This window comes from Amblyomma maculatum, chromosome 1, assembly GCF_055883805.1.
Source record: "Amblyomma maculatum isolate TAMU_Amacu chromosome 1, ASM5588380v1, whole genome shotgun sequence".
Taxonomy (NCBI): domain Eukaryota; kingdom Metazoa; phylum Arthropoda; class Arachnida; order Ixodida; family Ixodidae; genus Amblyomma; species Amblyomma maculatum.
Genome location: NC_139344.1, coordinates 22,698,105 through 22,724,972, shown reverse-complemented (window position 1 = coordinate 22,724,972; position 26,868 = coordinate 22,698,105). Strand labels below are relative to the sequence as shown.

The window sequence follows — 26,868 nt, the reverse complement described above, 5'->3', positions numbered from 1 at the left end:
TCGACATTTCCACAAGCAAACTGCATTGACGTCGAGACAGTTTTTCACGCTGATCACGCTGTTTTTCACTATCAGTGCCACTCTATCTTCCAAGGACTACCAAGTTGGGATCAGCTTCCTTCCTTCCTTCCTTCCTTCCTTCCTTCCTTCCTTCCTTCCTTCCTTCCTTCCTTCCTTCCTTCCTTCCTTCCTTCCTTCCTTCCTTCCTTCCTTCCTTCCTTCCTTCCTTCCTTCCTTCCTTCCTTCCTTCCTTCCTTCCTTCCTTCCTTCCTTCCTTCCTTCCTTCCTTCCTTCCTTCCTTCCTTCCTTCCTTCCTTCCTTCCTTCCTTCCTTCTTCCTTCCTTCCTTCCTTCCTTCCTTCCTTCCTTCCTTCCTTCCTTCCTTCCTTCCTTCCTTCCTTCCTTCCTTCCTTCCTTCCTTCCTTCCTTCCTTCCTTCTTCTTCTTTCTTTCTTTCTTTCTTTCTTTCTTTCTTTCTTTCTTTCTTTCTTTCTTTCTTTCTTTCTTTCTTTCTTTCTTTCTTTCTTTCTTTCCTGCTGGTTTGGGAGTTGGGGGAAAGAGGTTGCGAAAATTTTAAGAAACCTAGTGCCTATTGCTCGCGCTCGCATTGGGGCAGCTTTACTGTGTGCTTTTCTGAACACATATGGGATTTATCGGGTGAACGCAAGTTTAACGTACGGAAAGTTCAAAGACTCCACGAGCAAAGAACAACCCAAATGGAAAAAGGCAACAATTATGAAGAAAAGCTACGCTTATAGTTTAGTGTTATTTATCAATAAATGTGTGAAAGAAAAAGGATAGCAGGTATGACCTTGATTGGTGCCTTTCAGAGTTTTTGCGAAGCTTTACGCCGTCGGTTTTTTTTTTATACATATTCAGGCATTGAAAAGTAAAAGAACGCTTCAAACACCGCGTTTATTATGAACAGGTTGTGTTCATTCCTATTGCTGTCTGTTAATGAAGTACTTTATGATGTAGGCCATGCATACTTCAGCTTGCTCAATAGCTTCTTTAAGTAGTTTTCTTTGTTTTGGTTTCTGAAAGAAAGAAAGGTAACAGTTAACTTCTGTGCTTTAATAGTCACTTAGAAACATGCATAATGGGCAGTCGCGTATTGCTGGGCGCTAATTCATCAACACATGTGTTACAAGGATAATCCGAAAGAATTCATTAGGAATGCATAAACGAATACTTTGTCTTCTAAAACGTCAGTACTAAGGATCACCTATGTACCGGAGCAGACAGATGAGGGTAACATAGGTATCTATATTTCCACGAAAATATGCCATCTCGTCCTGAAAGAATGACGTACATGCACTGCGTTTTGCATCATATGGTGGTAAGACTGCACAAATCGCTCTTTCAAATATTTTTTTTTTGGCTTTGCACGTGGGGTTTTCCAGGAGGTCGTTTCACTTAACATGAGGGACGACCAATTCTGAGGCGCGGGTGGGCACTGGTGATGAAGCAGCGCTACTTTCGTTTAGCTGTCGCACCTTTCCCCAAAAAGGATTCTGTGAAAGCGTTACAGGGATAGGCGGATACAACTGAAGTATGCAGTTACGGCCATACTCAATTCCTCCGTGACACAAAATTAGTCAACTTCTGAAGCTTCTCTCGTTACCTAAATAAAAAGGTAATCATGATACCAAATTTTGAGTTCAAGAATTTCAATGCACCCGGCTTGCTTGGTATTGCCAAATATAAAAAACTGGTTTCTTGTACGGTTCATAGGAGTAATACAAAAGCCGCGTGCCGCTGCCCATTATTAGGAACTGCAGTTTTTTTTTTTTTTGCTTTCAATTTGTTGGTTGGTTGGTTGGTTGGTTGGTTGGTTTGTGGGGTTTAACGTCCCAAAGCAACTCAGGCTATGAGAGACGCCGTAGTGGAGGACTCCGGAAATTTCGACTACCTGGGGTTCTTTAACGTGCACTGACATCGCACAGCACACGGGCGCCTTGCTTTTCGCCTCCATCGAAAAGCTGCCGCCGAGGCCGGGACTCGATCCCGCGTCCGTGGGAACAGTAGTATCCTACTATAAGTGTACCCGTAACGCAAGAAGTTCTCATGATCGCCGATGGCGTTTGCAAGCACACCAGCTAGTGTTAGTTGCATTATTTACGAATTTAACTTATTTTTGTTACCGCGTAGTAAACTGCATTAATTACTGGGAGCAGTCTCTAGTACGCATCGGCCGCATCCGTGACCAATAAATAAGAATTTGCCGATGGCTTCACAGTTTCAGAGATAAACGTTCGACTCGTGTTGGTCACATGTGTGTAGGTGGAATTACGTGATATTTCACGGTCAAGATACCTATGAGCCCAGCTCGCTTTTTTCGCTTCCTGGAGACCTTCGTACGCAATAGCACATAAATTATTTTGTCACTCTATATTTGCACAGCGTCTTTACAAAAGCTAGTGGTTCTTTGTGATGCGACAATCTTCGCTATCGGTACAAAAATATAAATATCTACCCGCGGCCTATCTACTCTGATAGAACTACTTGCAGCAGGACTAACTATATTGAGTGTGGCTTCCCAAATATCACTCACTTTGTGAATTGCGCGCACAGCTGTAGAGCACTGCAGACATCACTTGAACTATTCTGGTATGCACTACAAGACGGAATAAAACTCGAAAGCTATCAGACCTTATTTTTCATACGTTAGGATTGTACTGGTTGATGAATATGCAGTATTATTGACGGAATATCGCCTTACTTTAGCTAACGCCAAGAAGTGAGTCTGTGAGTCCTGCTCATAGACGGCGTTCACGTTTCGGTTTGGCGTGGTTTGGTTTGTGATGTTTAACGTCCCTAAGCTATGAGAGGCGCCTTAGTGGAGGGCTCCGGGAATTTCTACCAGCTGGAGTTTTTTAATGTGAACTGACATCGTGCAGTACACGGGCGCCTTGATTTTCGCCTCCATCGATCGCCGCGGCCGGGATTCGATTCCGCATCTTTGGGCACAGCAGTCGACCGCCCTAACCACTGCACCACTGCGGCGGGTTACGTTGACGTTTCATTCCGGCCCGAGATTACACACATCAACGAGTGCAAGCTGTCGTAAACTTGAAATTGACAATAACGAGCATAGCAGCTGCAAAGTTGGTGGAAAAATCACAAGACTGGTGACCGATCCTGTGGTCTTCCCTGCAATCTTATGCCAGTCCACTTGTTGCACTTTCCTTTTATCGTCGTGCTTATAACTGGCATGTGTCCTTGCGCATTTTGCTTCTCAGGCTTTACTCCAGATGCCACTCACCTTGAAGTATGCCTTGAGGTTGTAGATTTCATACTAGCAAAGTAAGAAAACAAGACAAGCATGTTAGTAGCGCCTCCTGGCAAGATATGTCATAGTTAAACAGAAAGCGCAATTTGAAAGCCGTCACTCATGACTACTTGCCGGATAAAACTAGAGCCGTATCGACGTCTCCCTATTCAGGGCCCTTATCTTTGAAGCCTAGCTTCAAAGTACCGCAATGCCTATGCACAACTTGAAGAACCTAAACTATGAGGGATGTCTAAAACTTAATGTCCCTCATTTTTTTTAACACTGTTTGTTCAAAATTGATCAAACTCACAGAGAATACAGCTGCATAACTATCGAACCTATATTAGTTTTCAGTCTAGTTCCCGTAAAACGGTATGCCATTTTCAGGCATCAATGAACAAGGGCATGCATGCTTCGTACCTTGCCCCTACATGCCAACAACAGCACAAGGAAGAACAACGGCATGCATGCGTGTCGTTGATCTTTCTTGTGCTGTTGTTGACATGTAGGGGCAAGGTACCAAGCCGGCTGACAATATACGACCTCGAGCCTCAAAGCAAAACAAGTGATTGCTAGATTAGGCTGGCCTGTACTACCCTATCTCCTTGACATTCGTGACTGGTATCGTCTCATTCTAATCTCTTCGCGCCGCTTGAGAACAACGAGAGTGTCATTCGTACTGTGAAGACATGGCTTCGCCAGATGGAAAAAGTTCATAAAAAAAAATGCATGCATACCCTTGTTTTTCGATGGCGTCAGGGGATACAACTTAAGATTGCTTTGAAAAATACTGTAGCTCGTTCAGATAAGCTTTTGTCTATTTTGTGAATTTGACAAATCTAGATTTATTAGTGTTTAAAGAATGACGGGCGTTACACTTTGGACGCCCTTTGTGCGTCCATGCGTCATTTATTGGCTTGCAAGATATCGTTCAGCAAATAGCAGCCATAAGCATCTACAACATACAGGAGAACATGGTGGTGAAGCAACACGTACAGAGAGTGCAAGGAAGAGGCGACCACACTGAGCTGACTAACCACTGAACGTTTATTCCGCAAAGACCAAAGAGCCAAAGTGACGGGGATAGTAAACCATCCTCGTTACCTCCGCTCCTTAATTTACTATCTTTGCTGAACCCTGTCCAATATGTGTGATGATCGAGTTTCGGATTTAAGATGGATGACATTGGACATCCCCCTCATGATGTATTTCTGGCTTCTGAGCTCTGGTGAAATGCTGATTAAAATTGGCATCGAGTTTTTGTTGAAAGGGCGACTCCGGTGGCTTCTCCTTCATTTTTAGTCAATGACCACGTCGTGTCCTTTGGCGTGCCCGGTCTCCGACACAACAAACTGTTTTTAGAAATAGCAAAAAGAACTATTTATGCAAAAACAGAAAATCGAAACCGAAACTCGGTTTTAGCCAGAAACGATGGTCTGCTTGAGAGTCAATGATGCCACATATATTATTTAGAAAAAGCTCGTACACGTGTTTAATGACTTAAATATTGCCTCGAAATGACGATGCAATTCATAAAATACTAATGCGGCCTATTGGAAACCATAAACTACTTTAACAGATAGAGAGCAATAACTTGGGATTCATGTATGTGACGTCGCATATATGCAGTGTTTCTCGGAGAAATTGTCTTAACTGAGGCTGTCGAAATGGCATATTTTGAAATATATTCCCACGGAACGATTTGTCGCCCGGCTGCAAAATGTTGGTAGAATGGATGAGGACAGAAAGGATAATCGCTACGAAAAGTTTTGTTAGAATGCGTGACTATAGAGAAAAGAACCCCAAAGTAGTCTGATTTGCTTCATTTTGTTCAGGTACTCATTGATTTGCGAAGTATTAAGTTGACTGCGCATACAAACTAGTACTTTGGTAAAATGTTAAACGTCTTCAATGTCATTTTTTAACGTTTCTTTAACATGACACACAAATGGTCTCTTAAATATGCGCGAAATGCCCTCGAAACAACTGTGTTGGAAAATTTCACTGAGGCGTGGGATGGTTCAGCAACATACTGGCCAATTATTAGAAAAAACAGCTTCTTCCTTCAACGCTATGCAGGAACGAAGTAGCGATGGGGTCTGGTCGTTACAACAACAATCAGTAGAAATACATACCACATCAATGCATTCCCATACAGCGGGTTCTAGAAACGCTGCCTCCGACTACGCATCAGTGAATAGTTTTTAATGACCACAGCTTTAAAAAACAAATTAGGCGTCAAATATGTAATACATCCTAAATAAAAACCTAGAGATGTAACTGCGAAGGTTTCTTAGTTGCTGTACATCACTACTGCAAAGTCAATCAAATAAAGTCTAGGGCAGCAGTTAAAGAATAAGCTTGAAAAAATGCTTTTTTATGGTCTCAAAAAGCTTTTTCTTTCTGCGCTTAAAGAATGCTTCAAAGCTAATATTGATTTCAACACAAAAATAGTCTAGCTACCCAGCGAAAGGGTGATAAAAGGACACTACTAATGATTTTAGGTAGTGGAGAGTTAGTGCTACTCTGTCTTCATAGCAGTAATACGGAAAGTTGAGCTAGTTGGTACATGATTGCAAATTACGAGCGCTGCGACGGAGAACAACAACGAGAGAGTAATGACAAGGACAGGCGCTACTATCAACTGAACGTTTATTCGAAGAGCACAGATTAAATACTCGCAGAAGACAACCAAAGGCACATGCGCTTCACAGATTTTTCCTAGGTATCCAGATAAACAATCTCACATTCTTGGATGCTTACAGATGGTGAGCTCACGCACGTGTCACTGTTCTTATGGATGTGATATGACTCTGACAGTTCTCTAGTCATTTGATCTTTGTGTCTAAACTTAATCTTGGTTTTGTTAAAAAGCGGTAGGCATTTCTTCCTACCAGGCACATTTGACCCACTAGGTTTATTCAAATGACAGTCCCTGTAATGAAGGGCCAAATTGGATGAGGGGGCACTATTCAAAGAAGTGTTATGCTGGCGCAGGCGCGTATTAATACATTTGCCGGTTTGCCCTGTATAATTTTTCCCACATTTAAAAGGTACTTCATACACAACCCCTTCTTCACATGCGACAAAACGCGAATCATGGTCCACTTGGCACGCACCTTTTCTTGTTCTACTTTTTTGTTTCTGATCTCTAGCCCTTCTGTCAACAACCGCACAAATTTTGCCCAGCAACATGTACCAATCATGTACCAACTAGCTCAACTTTCCGTATTACTGCAATTTATTTCTAGTACAATGAGCTCTGTTTTATGTCCTAATCCCGCTCCTTTTGACAACCAGGCTGCACTGGCTTCTCTAATCGCAGTTTGTGCCTTCAAGGCTCGGTTAGCTTCGTGGCATGCTAGACGTGCTCTTTGCCCCGTTGAGGTCCAGGTGTTGTGTGGTGGTTTGCTCCCGTCCACTGGGCACAATCGCAGGATCTGCAGGATTGTGGCTTCGGAGTGGTGGCGACAGCATCGTTACTACAAGGACTGCCTCTGGGTGGCGTGTGAGAAGAACAGGCTCCGTGTGCGGAACTTCCGTGCGTGGTGCGAACAAGCGAAGAAGCACACTGACTTCCTTTGGTACTCCGCCCGTCCCTGGTTACCCTCCAAAGGAACGTCTCCGGGCTCTGAAGGAAAGCTCTTGGTTTTGGGCGATCAGCCGGTGCCAAAGAAGTTTCAGGAAATCCTCAAGTTGGGTCCGAAATTCGGTGTGCAGCCTTCGTTGGGAAAAGAAGAAAAACTTTCTCTTGGTAGGACTATTGCGCGTCAAGCCCGGAAAGAAGATCAACCCAGGTGCGTTGTAGAATGTGTTGATGCCCTCAAGAAGTGTGACGGAGGGCCTATCAGAAGGTGGGGCTATGCTCCATTGATCGAATTCCTGACGTCCGCAAAAATGCGTGTGGTTGTTTCGGATAAAGAAGGTTATTTTGTTACGCTCCCAGAGAATCTTTTCCGTGCGAAGGCTATGGATTCCATCACCAATAATTTTAAGCCTGTGCGCACCAGTGCCGTGAAACAAAAAACTGAGGCGTTAAGGCTATTAGGAGAAATGAATTTAGACAGATTGCACACCTCCATTAAAAAGACGAAGGGAAATTTTTTAGAAGTATTTTTTTCTGCTAAAACACATAAAATTGACATTCCCTTTCGTTCCATTGTTACTGAACGGGGAACCTGGCAACATGTTGTCTCAAGTTTTTTGCAAAGTAATTTATGTTCGCTTTCCGTAGTAGATCCATTTCTCGTTCCTAATTCAGTGGCAGTTGTAGAATTTTTGAAATGCAGTAATCCTGGTGTGTGTGGCATGTTCAGTATTGATGTGCAGGGTTTATTCTATTCATTATCGCATAGTAGGCTCCTCCAGTGTGTTAAAAAATGTATAGAAGAGGAAAATGATGAGGGGGCATTCATTTCAAAGTGCGGTGTATCGGTTGGCTCCTTTTTAGAGCTTCTGTCTTTTTATCTTACATCCACATTTGTTGAATGGGAGGGCAGACTATTTATACAAAAATCTGGGGTGTGCATTGGCTCAAAAGTGGCTCCAGTTCTTAGCAACATATTTCTTTCTTACGTGGACAGATCCATTAATGACAGATTAGGTAACTATGTAAAAAAAGTCTTCCGATATGTAGACGATTATCTGGTTTTTGTTGAAGCTCAGGAGTTCAATAGTCAAGTGGAAATGGTTTTAAAAACATTTGTAGACTGTGGGTATGGATTGGAATTTACGTTTGAATTACCGGAGGGAAATCAGCTTCAATTTTTGGATATAGGATTGGAAAAAAAGTTGGATCATGTTTGTTGGTCTTTTTTACAGCGGTCAGAGAAGCCCTTGCTTAGTTACCATTCAGGTCATTCGAAGATAGTAAAATGTGGCATTGCAGTGTCTTGTTTAAGTTCTGCTGTTACAAAATCATGTGTTCACGCCATAGATAGTAGTTTCAAACAACAGGTCCAAAGGTTAAGGTTAGCGGGCTTCCCGATGGATGTGATAATTCTAGCTAGCAATAAAATCATAAAGAAGATTAAGGCTTTTGGTAGAGAAGATACACAAGTCCATATCAATAGCGATCGAAAGAAGTATGCAGTGATCCCGTATATCCATCGGTTATCCCACAGGCTTAAGCAAATCGGCAGTAGATATGGAGTTAAAGTGTTATTTTCGGTTCCTAATAAGCTGGGCAAAATTTGTGCGGTTGTTGACAGAAGGGCTAGAGATCAGAAACAAAAAAGTAGAACAAGAAAAGGTGCGTGCCAAGTGGACCATGATTCGCGTTTTGTCGCATGTGAAGAAGGGGTTGTGTATGAAGTACCTTTTAAATGTGGGAAAAATTATATAGGGCAAACCGGCAAATGTATTAATACGCGCCTGCGCCAGCATAACACTTCTTTGAATAGTGCCCCCTCATCCAATTTGGCCCTTCATTACAGGGACTGTCATTTGAATAAACCTAGTGGGTCAAATGTGCCTGGTAGGAAGAAATGCCTACCGCTTTTTAACAAAACCAAGATTAAGTTTAGACACAAAGATCAAATGACTAGAGAACTGTCAGAGTCATATCACATCCATAAGAACAGTGACACGTGCGTGAGCTCACCATCTGTAAGCATCCAAGAATGTGAGATTGTTTATCTGGATACCTAGGAAAAATCTGTGAAGCGCATGTGCCTTTGGTTGTCTTCTGCGAGTATTTAATCTGTGTTCTTTGAATAAACGTTCAGTTGATAGTAGCGCCTGTCCTTGTCATTACTCTCTCGTTGTTGTTCTCCGTCGCAGCGCTCGTAATTTGCAATCTGTCTTCATGCGCCATGACCCGTGCTGAGGCACTCTACTCTGTCTGAAAAAAGCTGTTATAGAGAGCTTATTCACGACGGCCATTACGTCATGCATTGAAGCACAACACGCAGCACGAGCGCTTCTCACACGCCCGTAGCTGCTTGGTCTTTGCGGTTCAGATTTAAGGTCGCGCGGGACGCGCAGCACCTTCGTCGGCACGTCAACTGGCAGCGGGTCAGCCAGAGTTAGAGGCCAATATTCGACATGCTTTTAAGTGTGGGAAATGTCGGTAGTAGTAAAATCAAGTCCTAAATAGGGCAGAACACATAACCACTAGGCTTCGCGGTCAAATCTAACGTAATCGCCCGACAGATATGCTAAAGATGAAACTCTAGCGCAGCACGCAGAAAGAGAGACAAGCAGCATGAGCGCTAAGTTCAGCAGGTTCGCTGGTTGGGCTTGTAGGTGCAGCTTTGAACCATGCAGCAACAAGGTATACGCTGCTGAGCTATATCTTCAAGAGTGCCGCAAGCGTAAGAGGGGAGCATCAGGCTTAGTTAACCCCTTGGCCGTTCGTGTTACAGTGTTGATTTTACGTACGATGTTGTAGTTTCTTCCCTTATCGGAAAAGGTAATGAGAAAATTCACCAATGATTTATGAAGGCAGCCTAATGCAAAAAAAAAAAACAGCAACATACGTTATGTTTGTGATTAAATTATCATTGCTTACCAGGAATAATTAATAGCGGCTGTAAAATACCAAATCCATTTTTAAAGGAGCGTAAACACCAAATTTTGGTTGAATTTCTTCTTGTTAATGATACGTAACTGCACATGAATCTCGCGTGGGTTCCCGTTACGAGCGCTGCATAGTTTATTATCGCATTTTTTTCTTTACCAGTCTCTGTTTTGGTTTCAATAGCCGAGTGATGGCTATGAAGTCAAAGTGGAGTTTAGGTGACGCGAGAGATGAAAAAACAATGATATAATTGCTGCTTCTTCACTTTTTTCGATTCACATTTTCGAGCCAGGATGTCTTTACCGTTATGGGAAAATGAAACGGCGAGTTAGCAAATATATCGCAGCTTTTCCACCCCTCATGCGGCCTAGACTTCACTTTGACGTCCCAGCCTTCACTCCGCTGTTGAAACCGAAATCGAAACATGTGAGAAAATAAATTCGATTATAAATTATTCAGTGGTCGTAAGCAAATAGCTCGTAGTAATTCGTGTACAGCAATACTTAGACATTATTACAAAGCATAAAACCCGCCCCCCACAATTAGGTGCGTACACTTCCGTAGAAGAACGGCTGATTGGGCGAGTTGGTGAACCATGATGGACAGTAATGTATATTGCGCAAAAAGACGAGACAAAGAGGAGAAGTGGACAATGAGGGCGCAGAACTGACAACTGAATTTATTCGAAGAACGGAAGAGTATATATATAAGTACACACACTTGTTGTACCCACATGCGCATAGTCAAAAATGTATAAAAATCTATATCAACAGCGTACACTTCCTTTAGGGAAATAATCGTTGAATTAGCGTCCTGTGTGTTTCACCCCTTGTTCTGTTTTGCAGTTCTTTCATCATGTTCTGGCACCACGAACTTGACCAGCTACAGACCAACTCATTTGATCGTTTGGCGTTGTGTAGACAATTCGGCAGACGGTTCCTATTCCACTAACCCCTGTCAAGCTCATTTTTTTGTCGACAGCAATATTTCTTTTTCAGTGAACGCACGTGCAAGGTTATTGCTAGAGAAGGCTGTGCCAATACTGCACAGCGCGTGAGGCGGCGATAACGCTTGTGTTATTGAGAGCGGAGGAGCCGATGGATATATATATATATATATATATATATATATATATATATATATATATAGAGAGAGAGAGAGAGAGAGAGAGAGAGAGACTCCCGACCATTTTCCCTTAGCCGTCGACCGGTATCTCTTGAATTGCGTATACAGTTTTGCTAATCACGAAAGACTGCGCTTAGTCTAAGAAGATTGGCCTCCCTCATGTCGCTGTGCTTGTTGACTATTCGTTTGAGAACCCTGAACGTTTGACTGATGCTGGCTTCGAGCCTGAGTCATTTCGGAATTTTTGTCATTCATCTGAATTTTCAATCTCAGGACACGTATTCGAAATACTGTCCACTTACGCCACCCACAGACGCATCGTGCATGACTCTCCTTCTCTAGTCTGCTCCGTAATCTTTATCTCCCTTACCCGTGCTTACGGTGACACAATAGCTCATTTTGTCTGGTTACCCCGACTTTCTTTCCTTCATGTCCCTCTTTTTCATGGCACAGTAAAGTGCTCCTATTGAGCGTGGGAACCTGTGTTGCCATTTGACAGAACTGGACAATACCGAGGACCATGGAGCAAGCTAAATGTCCCGCATTAAGATTTGTAAGGTGGCGGCGTTACACCATGCCACATGTTTTTAATATTGCCGTGCGTGCTTTTCGGGACAAGACACGAGCTTGTTCTGCTATAGGTTTTTGAAAATGCACACACACCATGTGCTGTACCATTTTGTAGCATCAACTAGTAAGTAAAACTGATAGAGTAAGGTTAATATACTAACCGGATTGCACAGTCCATTAGCAAATTGCGTGACTCCCCATTGTCGTTCAGTCAATATTTGGACTATGAGTTCTTGAACCTGCAGGGGGAAAAATCACAGGAGTGTTTTCAGTTGAAAATAATTTGGTTGTTTTTTGTGCAAAGCGATTATAAAAATTCTAAGGACGATTACGATACTCCCGAATGCGAAATTTGAGTGTAGCCATATACTGAGGCAATGGATTTGAGAGATGCTTGTATGCATGTATGTGCGGTTACAAATCACTCTATTTTTTCTGACGAGCCATAGAGAATTTATCAAAAGAAGAGGAAGGAGCCACGGGCGAGCGGAAAGAATTTCTCAGAAGAACAGACAGCTATGAGCGAGCGGCGCGGAGCTCGTGGCTCTTCTTTCTGTTCCCCTGTGCAAATGTCCTTGGCTCGTGACTCTCTTGTTGCGCGTGACTCCCTTTCGCTCGGTTACAATGGCAACGGCACCAACGGCGACGGGGCTCCACCACTGAAAGGGTGAATAAAGGCTGTTCTCTAAAACACGTGTCTTACGGATTGGTCTTCTGTACTAGAGCTATCAGGTAGCAGACAGAAAAAGTGCTTCGAAGAAGAACAATAATAAGTTTTATTTTTATTTATTAGATACTGCAGACCTTGCTCAGGTCCAAGCAGGGTGGTAAAATACAACAATATTACAAATGAACAATACATCAATCAGTGGAAACAGGCAACAACCAGTCATTCCAATCTGCAATAGTTCGGGGAAAAAAATTTGAATACATCCTTTCGTGCAAAATAAGGTGTTCGTGAATTCGAATGATGGTGTCGAGTAAGCCTAGATGTTGAAAGAGGCAGGAGAGAGGAAGAGTCAAAGGTAAAATTTTCTTTACAAAGCATGGAAAGTAATCGCAATCGTAAGTTTTTCCTTGTATGTTTAAGTGTTCAATGTCATTATCACGCATTATTTCTGAGGGAGAGTCGTATCGAGAGAATTTGGAATAGATAAATCGTACTGCATTTCTGTGTATCCTTTCGAGACATTTAATATTTTGTTTAGTAAACGGGTTCCAAAATTTACACGCATATTCAAGTTTAGGTCTAATTAAGGAATAATAGGCAAGTAAGTTTACGTTAGGTGGAGCACTTTGAAGTTTGTGCCACAAAAATATAATTTACGCAAGGCTGAAGAACAGATATTATTAATGTGTCAATTGCATGATAAATTGTTAGCAATTGTGACACCCAAGTATTTTTAATTGGTTTGTTCCTGCAAAGGCGACGAACCTAACGTGTAAATAAAGGATAATGGAGCTTTTTGACGAGAGAAGCGAAGATAGACAGTTTTTTCAGTTTTAAGCCGCATTCCCGCAATCGTTTAACCATGGTCTAAGGAAGAAGACTTCTAGAATAATCACAGGAATGAAATGATCTTACCGAAATGTGCCTCTACGGCTGCTACCATTTTAATTACACAGGAGCATCCCACATCTACCTACCTAACAGTTGGCTCCCTGAGGGCACATTTCCGACACATCTCCCGGCTTCCCTGTCTTCATTTGACCAGTCTTCCTATTACCAGGCCTCGTACATCGTTTACAGAGACCGTTAATGCGCATTGCGCGATTTTGCCGTCCCAGTTTACACCCGGATCTAGACCGTCCTCTCCCCTATGGAGCCTTCAGAAACCACACGTGCTTCTTTCAATACCCGGCATCAGGAAGAAGGTCGAGTTATCGCCGATAGAACTACAGCAAATCACTCTTGAATACTTCTATGAGCACCATGCAAATCGTTTGCACGTCTACACCAATGGTTCAGTGAAAGCCGTGAGTTCTTCAGGCTCGATAGTCATGCCCTCAATTAATACAGAAATAAAAGGACAATTCGCCAGACTTCTTCAAAGCTGCAGAGCTAACCGCTCTTCGTGTCGCAATTAGGCATATCAGTCAGCAGAGCCCTCAGCGGTGGTCTATTTTCACAGATTCAAAAGCAGCTCTGCAAGCCTTAAAAGCGGCTCTTCGTCGTGGAGCACATGGAGAACTCGTTGTGGAAATACGACAAATTCATCACTGTGCAATTAATGGAGGACATGACATCATCTTCCAATGGCTTACAGGACACAGCGGCATAGCGGGCAATCTTCGGGCGGACAAGGTCGCACGAACAGCCCACCAAGACGGCGATTGTGTGTTGATTCTCTTTTCCAGGTCAGACGCAACGGGCAGGCTTCGCGCACTTGCGCGTGAACACACGCTCTCCTTGTGGAATTCTGGCCAGTTTGCGAACTGCCGCTTAAAATCCCTGGACCCTGACCTGAAGCTCCGACTTCCACCTGGCCTACCCCGACGCGAAGAAACTTTACTGTGCCGCCTGTGGGTTGGTGTAGCATTCACAAACTTGTATTCTTTTACGATATGCATGGCAAACAGCCCTGCATGTACAAACTGTGGGTGCGACGAGTCTATAAGCCACATTCGTTGTGAGTGCCCCATATACAGTGAGAAAAGACAGTGTCTATGTCGTACGCTGGAGCATCTAGATGGACGCCCATTGACTGAAATTAAGATTTTAGGTCCCTGGCCACGGCGATTGTCTGCGTTGAAGGCCTCCCAGGCACTGCTCCGCCTAATGAAAAGCACGTACCTAATCGAAAGACTATGAGCTTGCTGTTATGTTAAGTGATATGACTGAGACGTGATGTGATGTGGCATGTCTGTGATGTGACTGTACTAACTTCAACCATCCCTCTCTCACAACTTTTATAGCCGCTCACCCCTTTCCCTCAGTGCAGGGTAGCAAACCGGTTGCTTTTACGGGTTAACTTCCCTGCATTTCCTTCTCATCTTTCACCTCCTCCTCTTAGGACGAAAAATGCAATAAAATTTTGTGAGAGGTCACAGGCAGCAGCATGGCAACGACAACATATATTCTCACGAGGGGTTGTCAACGTTCCCAGATGGTCACAACACAACCACTGTCGTGAATAGAAGGTGCTATGCTTACATCAGCGTTCATTAAAGGTATGATGCAATATGTGCTGCTTAAAGCCCTAGGGTGCACGTGGGCTATGAGACGCCATTGTGGATTCCTCCGGATAAGTTCAGACCGCTTGGGGCTCTACAACCTTTGTTGATATCGCATACCACTGCATTCATCAAACTGAGGCCGACGCGGCCTTATCTGAACAAGAAATTGTTCTGTCTACCACATGCGAGAATTTTCAATCACTAAATTCGTTTATTAATCCTCATATCCCTAACCGTGGCGCAATAGATATCTTTTACAATGCGTTCCTATATATACTGCTGCTGACAATACGTTTCAATTTCCCGTCGTGGTGGTGCAGTGATTTGAGTACTCGACTGCTATGACCAAGGATACGGGATCTAATTTCGGCCGCGTCGGCCGCTTTTGGGTGGAGGCGAAAAGTAAGCCTCCCGTGTACTGTAGTCAGTGCCCAGACCCCAGGTGGTCTAAATTTCCGGAACCCTCCACTACCGCGTCTTTCATAGCCTGAGTCGCTTTGGGACGTTAGACACCACAAATAACCACAACTAGTATATTTCGATGGACAAACAGGTTATCATGACAAACTAGGCTTTCGGTTTTGGGCATCTGCGCGTTGTAATATACAACCTGTGCCGGCAGTATTTGCTGCTTACGTAAAAATGATCCCCGCCATTATAATGTAAAAATCCAATAATACGTCATTGCCCGTAAGGTGACCTTAAACGCATTTCAGAAATCCATTGCACGCATTTGGGTTCTGGGATGTCTTCTGGCTACAAGAGTATTGGCGATGTATATAACCACTTCTTGACTCCACAGAGCACTGAGTTTAGCAATTTGCGCAAAAATAATAAAAGAACACGAGTCAGATATTAGAATTAGCACGTTTTTAAAGGAGCGTATATCTTAGGTGACTCCTTACGCTACTCGAGAATGTCTTTCCGCATCCAAAAGTTTGCACATAACGTGCAAGAAAGATCAGTGGCTCTCCCATTCGAACTCGCCTCCCATGGAGTTAAAAAAAAGCATACAGAGCACACACATGTTTTTCTAGCATATTCTTTTTATATTCTATTTTTATAATGAACAGAAAGAAGCAAGAAAGAATGAATCGGAAAGGAAAAGTGTTCTGCATACATCCCCTTTAAAACGGAGGTAGCTATACACGGCTCAATCCATGGATGAGGCTCCTATGCTGAGCCATAGATTTATTTTAAGAGGTCACCGGCCATTTTCACTGGTCTCATATATTCTTACAATTTGTGCTCGTGCAGTTGTACTGCAATATTGCAGTATTTGTCCCTCGAAATTACGCGATAGCGATTGCTGCTTCATTGAATTCAAATGGGTGCCTTTTATGCTTTAAAGATGTCCGTTCGGTCACAATCAGACTCTGTTTACCTTCCGTTAAAGAAGTGCCAAATGATTTATTTATTTATTTGCAATACTGCCAGTCTCTAGTTGAGACCATAGCAGGTGGGCATTACATTCATAATATCGACAAAATGATGATGACAAGAAATAAAGCAGCTCTACAAAGATACAGTATTAGGCAATTCTTAAAGCACAAACAGCTGAAAATGTTTTATTAAATTCGCACAAACAGCTCACAAATAAAGAACACACACAAGTTCAAAAACGAAACAATGGGATAACAGGCTGTCGACTGCATTTCGTAGAACTTTATGCTTGTTTAAAACTGCAGCCCAGTAGGTACAAGACAAGCTTGCGCCATAGTGGCGTATACGTAACGCTGCTTATAGGCACATCTAACACACGGCTTACTTACGTGGCGGTTGGTATGTTTCCACAGGCATTCCAGTGAAGCGATCCTGAACTCGTCAGGCAAGACTGCAAGAAAAATTCTCTGATGTGAGCCACCACTGATCCACCTTGCCCCGATTATTATTAATTTTCCCCGAATAGGGAGCAGGGGCTGTTGAGGCAGCTTGCTTATTTCTTTGAAATATCCTCAAAGGGTGAACACCATGGAGGAAAGCGGGTCGCAAATCGACAAAAACATAAAATAGTCTTGCGCAGTAATGCAGGATTACGGGGAACAAAAAGGAAAAAATGAAAGACAGGTCTTGAACACATTGATCTGCGTGGGCTGATTGTCGTTTGCTGCTGAAATGTTTGAAGTGCCAGAAGGCACCGGATCTGGGGAGGGGTAGAAAGTCCGGAGCCCAAACCGCATGCTTTGACCTCTATCCCTTCTGTTTCCCACAGCAACAACATTGGATAGTCTGAAAAGTCGTTAGCGCCTGCAGCACGGCACCACTGTGCAAGCGGATGTGGACACGCTTTCAAATTTTGGCTTACACGTGCAAGTGTCTGCGTGATGTTGCCTTACTTACGCGCGCAGAAAACGGCGAAAAACGGTGAGAGAAAGCGTGATGACAAGCTTCGGCGATGGCTAAGTGCGTTAGTACAACTTCCAGGAGGGCTGACCTGCGCGTGTCGTTGTGGGTTCGAATCATGTTCGCGGCCGTGTGCTATTTTATCGTTCTATGTTTATTTATTATGCGCCTATTATGTGGTGCGTGACATCACACTGTGACGACCGCATAATGGGTGCAGTGACTCATGTGTTCATTCGGGACATACGCTGGCACGCTATTTCTTTCTGTGAATGTGCGAAAGTGCGAGGATATTTGTGCGAACAGATAAATATACAATAAAATCCCAAATTTCCATTGCAGCATTTTAGGTTTCATTGAATAATTGTTTCGAGTCACAATTGAAGACGAGCCTGCAGGCAGGCAAGAACCGGGAGTTGATGCACTCCACCATCGCGCATGCGCAGAACACAAGATCACGCGCCGGCTAATGTTAAAGGGGCTTTATTTCTTCAGCACTCTACTCTACTCTACTATCGATCATATACATACCATCAACCAGGTGATAGAAAATGCTCGGAATATAACAAGCCCTTATACATAGCATTCATTGATTACGAAAAATACATATATATATATATATATATATATATATATATATATATATATATATATATATATATATATATATATTGTAGTGTCACACCAACGCTCGGTGACTGTCGACGGTGACAAAGACGACAAGCATATGTCGAAAAGGCGCGTGCTACGAAGAAGACGGCTGACAAAGAAGAAGACGCAACAGACTGACGCGCTAGTGAAACGTTCGACCAGAACACCGACCTCAGACTGAACGTACTCTTACATTTGCTAGAAGCTGCTCTTCGTTCCCTCCTCTCATGATGGAGCTTCGCAGTCGCACTCTCGCTCCGCCATCCGCTATGACTGAGGCAGCAAGCCAGACCGCTACACCATGCTCGACTGCTCCCACCACTCCGCCTACCATCCTGTGCTCTGGTGGGCTTCGCCAACGGGATCCCAACTTTTTCAGTGACGCAGATGACCAGGATGTGGATGACTGGCTATCCTCATATGAACGCGTAAGCGCATACAACAAGTGGGACGATACCACAAAGTTAGCTAACGTCCTCTTCTACCTGTCTGTCTTCAACCAGTCTGTCGCGCTGTTGTTATGGCTCTTCTACCTGACAGATGTGGCCAATTTATTGTTTCGCAACCACGAACCCAACCTGCCCACCTGGTCGGCCTTTAAAACAAGCTTTTCCGAGGTGTTCGGGCCCCCCGCCGTGCGCAAACTCCGCGCCGAACAACGCCTCGAAGCCCGCGCTCAGCTTGCTGACGAAACATTCACCAGCTGCATAGAGGACGTTGTGGATCTTTGCAAACGTGTTAATCCATCTATGTCTGAAGCTGACAAAATCACCAAAATCCTGAAGGGAATCTCCGACAATGCGTCTCATATGTTGACTGCCAGAAACCCGCAAACCGTCGTTGAAGTGGTTCAGCTTTGTGAAATGTTACGACGTCCTCAGGAGGCAACGAGCTTCTACTCGACGTTCTGTCATGAACGATCGGCTATTCCCGCCTCCGAAAGTATGCGGCCTCGCATCTGAACCGCTTTTCCTCCTTCCCGAGATCAAGGCTTTTATACGGGAGGAAGTGGCTCGCAAACTGTCGCTCCTCCCTGTTTCTGCTGCAACCACCCCATCGCTAGATCCTGCACTTCGACGCACCATCCAGGAGCAAGTTGCAGAAGTTTTACCGCCAAGCTCTCAACTTACGCCTGTGACAGCCCCGCTAACGTACGCCGCTGTCACCGCCAGACCACCACCGTGCCCTGTCGCGTATTCTGCGCCGTTACCACCACCACCACCTCCGCCCCGCCCTTATCTGCTTCCTGGACGTCGGGTCAACAATCCATGGCGGACCTCCGACAACCGCCCAGTCTGTTATTCATGTGGCGTTCCTGGCCACGTCGCCCGGCTTTGTCGCCAGCGCGCGCAGCCGTACCGCAATGGCCCCCATCTGTACAGTTCCAGCTACAGTTCAAACTATGAACATTCCCCTCCTCCTGTCGCTGCTGGCACTTCTACCAACTCATTTTATCCTGACCGCTCCTCCCACTCCTCTCGTCGATCGCCGTCTCCCCGCCGTCGTTCCCTCTCGCCGCTGCGCCGTCGCTCTCCTGCTGGCCCGGAGGAAAACTAACGGCCGCAGTTCCGGAGGCAAGAACTGCGTTTTCTTCTACTTGTGCAAGTCCTCTGTCTTCTCCGGACAACGCTATCGAAGTGTTTGTTGATGGCGTCGCAGTTCTCGCGCTTGTGGACACTGGCGCCGCTGTGTCTGTTATAAGTGCCAACCTTTTGCCGCCGACTTCGTAAAGTTACGACGCCTGTTTCGAAAGTTTTTCTCCGAACTGCCAGCTCGCATCGCATATAACCTCTTGCGGCGTGCACAGCTCGAATTGTTTTTCAGGGTGTTTTGTACGTCGCCGAATTTCTTGTGCTGTCTCACTTCTCTGACGAACTAATTCTGGGTTGCGACTTTCTCACCAGTCATCATCGATTATTGATTGTGCCCAAGCCAGCATCGAATTGTCTCCGCTTTCACCTGCTGCCTCGTCCGACACACCGCTCCACGTCGATAAGATAACCGTGGCCGAAGATACTGACATCCCCGCCTGCTCTACCGTCCTCGTGCCCGTTTCCTGCGCCTGCTTTTCTGATTCGACTGTTCTTTTCACTCCGACGCCTGCCGCTAATCGTCGCCATTGCTTAGTCCTGCCTTTCGCTCTTCTGACCTTCTGTGGTGGCTACAGCGCCATGTACGTCTCTAACCCGTTGTCTTGTCCGTCAACGCTTCTTCGTCGAGAACGTCTTGGTCATGTCGAGCCCTTTGATGACGCTATGACATATCCCGTCTCAGAAGACCCAGCCCCACTTCAGCTCGGTACAATTGACTTGCTTGCTTCTGTACACAACGACAACTCCTCGGCAGATTTTTCTGGCTGTCTTGATGCCAGCCTTTCAGCAGATCAACGCGACGAGCTCGTCAGCTTACTTCAACGCTTCCGTTCCTCATTCGACTTTCCTCAAAAATCTTTGGGCTTACATCCATTGTCACTCACTGCATCGACACCGGTACGCACGCCCCGATACGCCAGCGCCCATATCGCGTATCGGCTGCAGAACGTCGAGTTATCACCGAGAACATTTATGACATGCTTCAGCGTGGCGTCATCCAGCCTTCGCACAGCCCTTTGGCTTCTCCAGTTGTTCTCGTGAGGAAAAAGGATGGCTCTATCCATTTCTGCGTTGATTACAGGCGATTGAACAAGATAACGCGAAAAGACGTGTACCCCTTCCACGCATTGATGACGCTCTTGATTGCCTTCAAGGTGCCGAATTCTTTTCATCTCTGGATCTCCGCTCGGGCTACTGGCAGATACCCATGGCAGCTGACGATCGACCAAAAACCGCTTTTGTGACACCTGACGGTCTCTATGAATTTAACGTCATGCCGTTTGGATTATGCAACTCACCGGCCACCTTCGAGCGCATGATGGACACAATTCTGTGCGGACTCAAGTGGCATGACTGTCTTTGTTACCTGGACGATGTTGTCGTGTTTTCAAAAGATTTTACGTCACATTTGGATCGTCTCGAGCGTGTGCTGAACTATTTGATTGATGCCAGCTTGCAACTAAATTTGAAAAAGTGCTGCTTCGGGGCTCGCCAGTTTCCTATATTGGGACACGTTGTTTCGAAAGACGGTGTTCGTCCAGATCCTGCAAAACTCAGCGCAGTAGCTGAGTTTCCACGTCCAACTTCCCTAAATGAGCTGCGTAGTTTTATCGGGCTGTGCTCGTATTTTCGTCGCTTCGTCCGCAATTTCGCTTCGATCATCTCCCCGCTGACTGAGCTCCTTGCCGGTGACGCAATTCTTTCATCTTGGATGTCCGACTGTGATGAGGCCTTTCCGACGCTTCGGCGCCTTCTAGTGTCGCCTCCGATTCTCCGCCATTTTGACCCTGCGGCGCCTACCGAAGTTCACACTGATGCCAGCGGTGTAGGTCTCGGCGCTGTCCTTGCACAACGAAAGCCCGGCTACCCAGAGTACGTTGTTGCTTATGCCAGCCTCACCTTAACAAATGCCGAAAAAAATTATTCTGTAACCGAAAAGGAGTGTTTGGCCATCATTTGAGCCATTGGAAAGTTCCGCCCATATCTCTACGGTCGTCCCTTTTCTGTTGTTACCGACCATCACGCACTTTGCTGGTTGTCCACCCTTAAAGACCCATCCGGCCGTCTTGCTCGTTGGGCCCTCCGCTTACAAGAGTACGACATTCAGGTCACCTACCGGTCTGGCCGTAAGCATTCTGATGCTGACGCCTTGTCTAGGTCACCTCTTCAATGCGGCTCTGACTCGACAGCTATCACCATAGGTGACTCATCTTTACTAGAAATTGCCGACATGCCCAATGAACAAAGGCAAAATCCTTGGATCGCTTCTCTTCTCACGCTTTTATCTACACCTTCTCTGCGCCCAGCTTCTCGAACGCTTCGCCGCCAAGCTCGTCATCTTGTCATCCGCGACGGCATGCTTTACCGCCGAAATTACCTTTCCGACAGACGCAAGTGGCTCCTTGTCATTCCTCGGCACCTTCGTTCGGAAATATGCGCCGCTTTTCACGCCGATCCTCAATGTGCCCACGCCGGAGTGTTGAAAACTTACACTCGTCTTCGCCTCCGCTATTACTGGCAGGGTATGTACTGCTTCGTGCGTCATTACGTCCGCGCATGCCAGGAATGCCAACGCCGCCAAAACCTTTCACGCCACTCCATCGTTCCGATGCAGCCCTTGCCCTACCTCAGCCGGCCATTCGACCGTGTGGGTATTGATCTTTACGGGCCATTACCAGTCACTCCAGCTGGTAACCGTTGGGTTATCGTGGCTGTTGACCACCTTACCCGCTACGCAGAAACATCATCTTTACCTTCTGCGTCGGCGCCGGACGTTGCGTCGTTCGTCCTGCACCATCTCGTTCTGCGCCACGGTTCACCTAAAGAATTGCTCAGTAACCGTGGCCGTGTTTTTCTTTCCGAGACCGTTGAAGCCCTTCTTGAGCAGTGCCGCATTGCCCACCGTCCTACCTCGGCCTACCATCTGCAGACAAATGGCATGACGGAACGTTTTAACCGCACCTTGAGTGACATGCTGGCCATGTATATCGCGTCCGACCACTGAAACTGGGACCGGATTCTCCCTTTCGTCACATATGCTTATAATACTGCCATACAAAGCACGACCGGCTTCTCACTCTCTTCTTGTACACGCATCAGAAGTCTCTTGAGTTCCACTTCACTTTCTGCCATTAAAGTGGTATCATCCGCATATCTTAAGTTGTTGATACGTTTTCCAGCAATCTTCACTCCGGCTGAAGACTCGTCCAGCCAGACCGGCCTTCCTCACGATGCACTCTGCATATAGGTTAAATAGGCAGGGCGACAGTATGCAGCCTTGCCTCACTCCTTTCTCAATCGGAAACCAATCAGTAAGACCATGCCCAGTTCTGACTGTGGCCTCTTGTCCTTCATACAGGTTCCTGAGGAGACAGATGAGGTGAATTGGAACTCCCATCTCTTGGAGAGCTTGCCACAATCTGCTGTGATCTACGCAGTCAAACGCTTTCGCATAATCAATAAAGCAGAAGTAGATGGGTTTCTGGAACTCTCTTGCTTTTTCCGTGATCCAGCGAAGGTTGTCAATTTGGTCTCTAGTTCCTCTGCCCTTGCGAAACCTAGCTTGCACGACCGGAAGTTCCCGATTCACATACTGCTGCAGCCTACCTTGGAGGATTTTCAACATCACCTTGCTAGCATGCGAAATAAGCGCGATCGTGCGGTAGTTGGAACAATCTTTGGCACTGCCTTTATTTGGAATGGGGATGTAAACTGACCTCCTCCAATCATGTGGCCACTGCAGGGTTGTCCAAATCTTCTGACATAATGTATGCAGAATGTTAACAGCGTCATGGTTGAGGTTTTGAATCAACTCAGCTGGAATGCCATCAATTCCGCAAAGCTTTGTTCTTAGCAAGGCTGGCTAAGGCCCATTGAATTTCACTCTTCAGGATGCCCGGCTCGAGATCAGTAATCACAACCGTCTTATGTTGGGTTTGCACATTCGGGTCCTTTTTGTACAGTTCTTTTGTGTATTCCTGTAACCTCTTCTTTATCTCTGAGGCTTCAGTGAGGTCCTTTCCTCGTTTGTCCTTTATCACGTTTGTCCTTTATGTTCAGGAAGGCATTCTTATCTCTCCTTGCTATATTCTGAAAATCCGCATTGAGAACCTTGTATCTTTCTGTTTCCCCCATAACTTTTGCCATCCTCCTTTGCTCAGCTATTTGCAAAGAATCTTCAGATAACCAGTTTGCTTTCTTGCATTTCTTTTGCTTTGGAACTACCTTAGTAGCAACTTCTTGTATTATATCACGAACATCAGTCCACATCTCTTCGGGCTCTCTGTCTTCTTGATCTAATTCTTGAAATCGATTCCTCACTTCCACAGCATATTTTAATGGAATTTGATCCAGATCATACCTGAAAGGCCTTCTAGTTCTCTGCGTTTTCCTCAATCGAAGCTTAATTTTGGCAACAAGAAGCTGATGATCGGTGCCACAATCGGCTCCAGGCCTTGTTTTTACTGCTTGTATAGCGCTTCTCCATCTGTGCCGGCAAAGAATATAATTGATCTGATTCCTGTACAGACCGTCCGGTGAAGTCCATGTGTACAGGCCCCTCTTGTGCTGTTGAAAATGAGTATTCGCTATGGTCAGGTTGTTTTCTTGACAAAACTCTACAAGCCTCAGCCCAGCTTCATTTGGCTCGCCAAGACCGAACTTGCCTCTAATTCCGGATATTTCTTCACTCCCGACCTTAGCATTCCTGTCTCCTATGAGAAAAACGACGTCTGATGATGGGGTGCGGTCTAAAAGGCATTGTAGGTCCGCATAAAATCTCTCAACGTCAGCGTCTTCAGCAGTAGTGGTCGGTGCATAGACTTGGATAACTGTTATGTTGAAAGGGTGACCTTGGATCCGAGGTGAAATCATTCGGTCGTTTTTGGGGTTGTACCCTAGCACTGCTTTGCCCATTCTTCTGTTTACTAAGAGAGCGACCCCATTCCTTCTCTTGGATTCGTGCCCACAATAGAAGACATAATGGCCGCCGGAGTTAAATTCTCCCATTCCGGTCCACTTGAGCTCGCTGATACCCTAGATATCAATGTTCAATCTGTCCATTTCTTGCTTGACGACATTCAGTTTACCTTGCGTCATAGATCTTACACTCCTTGTTGCTATGTGATATATCTCCTTGCAACATCGGACTTTCCGGTCGCTTCCCGACACATCCACAACTGAGCGTCCTTTTGGCTTTAGCTCAGCCGCTTCATTCGTCCTGGAGCTACTAGGAATCGCCGTTTATTCATCCCTAGTAACATGTGGGACGCCTTCCAACCTGGGGGGCTCATCTTCCGGCGCCATATCATTAATGGTATTGTGACTGGCCAAGGGTTTTCTTGGCAGGAAATACTGGAGTGGGTTGCCATTACCTTCTCTAGTGAATCACATTTTGTCAGAACTCTCTGCCGTGACCTGTCTATCTTGGGTGGCCCTACACTGCAGAGCTCACGACTTCATCGAGTTTCGCAAGCCCCTCCGCCACGACAAGGCAGTGATCCATGAAAAGGATATATATGTATATATATATATATATATATATATATATATATAGGGTGCACAGCAACCATAGTTCTGCATAAAGAAAGTAACAAAATTCCTATAAAGAACAATGTTAGTCAAGGAGACACGATCTCCCCAGTACTATTCACAGCTTGATTAGAGGTATTCAAAGACTTGTAATGAGAGCAGTTAGGGATAAGTGTAGAGGAAGAATACCTCAGTAATCGGCGATTTGCTGATGACATTGCGTTGATAAGCAACTCAGGGGATGAACTGCAAAGAATGATTGATGACCTAGACAGGAAAAGCAGAAAGGCAGGCTTGAAAATTATTATGCAGAAGACTAAGGTAATGTTCAACAGCCTCAGGAAGGAACAGTACTTTACATTAGTTAGCGAAGCACTGGAAGTTGTAGGCGAATATGTCTACTTAGGACAGGTAGTAACCGCAGATCCGGACGATGGAAGGCAAATAACAAGGAGAATAAGATTGGAATGGAGGGCATTTGGCAAGTAATCGCGAATTATTACTAGCAGCTTACCGGTATTGTTCAAGAGAAAAACAGTTGCATTGTACCTGTACTCACTTATGGGACTGAAACGTGGAGGCTAACTAAAAGGGCTCTACTTAAATTGAGGACCATACAGAGGGATACAGAACAAAATCAGGTAGCGGTATAACGTTAAGAGATAGGAAGCGTGCAGAGTGGGTCAGAGAAATAACTCAAGGTACTGACATTCTAGTGGAACTCAAGAATAAATGGGTATAGGCAAGACATGTAGTGCGAAAAGAGTATAACAGATGGTCGCTGAGGGTAACAAAGTGGGTTCCATAAAAAAGGAAAGCATAGCAGGGGGCGGCAGAAAGTTAGGTTGGCGGATGAGGTTGAGAAGTTCGCAAGGGTCAAGTGGATGCAGCTAGCACAAGACCGGGTTAATTGGAGGAATATGGGAGAGGCCTTCACCCTACAGTGGGTATAGTTCGGCAGATGATGATTTCTTTAGTTTCCTACTGGTTTTCTTGGGACAGCGCCTTTAAACTTCCAAGAGGTGCAGCTCACACTGCACTAGGACGCAACTGGGATAAACGATAAAAGAACCGGGACACACCAATATATAACATGAGGCTGATGGTAGATGAAGACTTCTGGGCGCACATGAAAGAGTACGGTTAGGCCGCAGAACTGTGCCTTGCATTGTCAAAAATTGCTGACAATAACAATAATCTAAACCTCGCGAAATGGGTCTAGTTTCCAGCAGAATTGCTGGAAACTAGCCCAACCTGTATCTACAACCTCCACCTTTTTTGTAGACAATTAGCGTCTCGGAAAATATCACCCCAGCTGTTACAATAACTACTCCAATCCTTCTTCGAACGCTGTCTAGGTCTTGTCACGTAAGCGCAAGAAACATATTGGCCCGTTTCTGAATCCTTGAAGCAGCTCGGCTTGCATCGGTACTCTGGAGGAAGCAGATCGCATGGAGAAACGCAATTCACACCGCTTAACCTTTGTAGTGTTATGGATATAGAATTTTGCTTGCCTCAGCGTTAAAACATAAGTCCAACTTCAGCACATGGCACTAATACGCATCGAGTCATCACTGTCCTCCAGGAAACGCACGAGAATTTTCCTTGGGCGTTTGACTTCCACACGCGACCAAGTAGTACGCATCGGCGCCGGGGTACATAAGTAATATTATACCCATTATGGTCGCATCATAAATACAGCAAGTTCTACCTACTGCACAACGTGATAAGTTCCACGTGAACACGCCAACAACGGAGTACGTCGCCCCCACCGCACTGCCCGGCTCGGAACCTCGAACACTGATTATGGAGCGGCCATGCAACATACCTTTAGTTCCTTAACAACTAATGCGCACCAGACCATCCGACCTCCTCCTTCCCTTCACTCGACATGCTTGTCCCGCGCCGAAAGAACAGCGAAAGGTTTTCCTGATCGGTGACCTCAACGGTGCCTTTCAACACTGGAGCCTTACTCCACATTTTTCAGCGAAAAGCTGTAATAGTTGCTCCTCTCCACTCGGAACAACCCGAAAATCGGGCGGTAGCTTAGACCTCATTTGGATTAGAAGACCGCTCCGGTCTCCATAGG

At 45.3% G+C, this 26,868-nt stretch overlaps 1 protein-coding gene across 1 annotated transcript in view; it reads right to left on the bottom strand.

The window, feature by feature from the left end:
• Positions 1-899: 899 nt before the first annotated feature.
• LOC146201928 (uncharacterized) overlaps positions 900-26,868 on the bottom strand; it is a 32,673-nt gene continuing 6,704 nt past the window's right edge. The window contains exons 2-5 of the mRNA XM_084583682.1: positions 16,437-16,498; positions 11,649-11,726; positions 3,264-3,296; positions 900-1,035 (exon numbers count right to left, since the gene is read on the bottom strand). Of these exons, the coding sequence (XP_084439808.1) occupies positions 940-1,035; positions 3,264-3,296; positions 11,649-11,726; positions 16,437-16,498 (269 nt within the window). The 3' untranslated portion in view covers positions 900-939. The remainder of the gene's footprint in view (positions 1,036-3,263; positions 3,297-11,648; positions 11,727-16,436; positions 16,499-26,868) is intronic.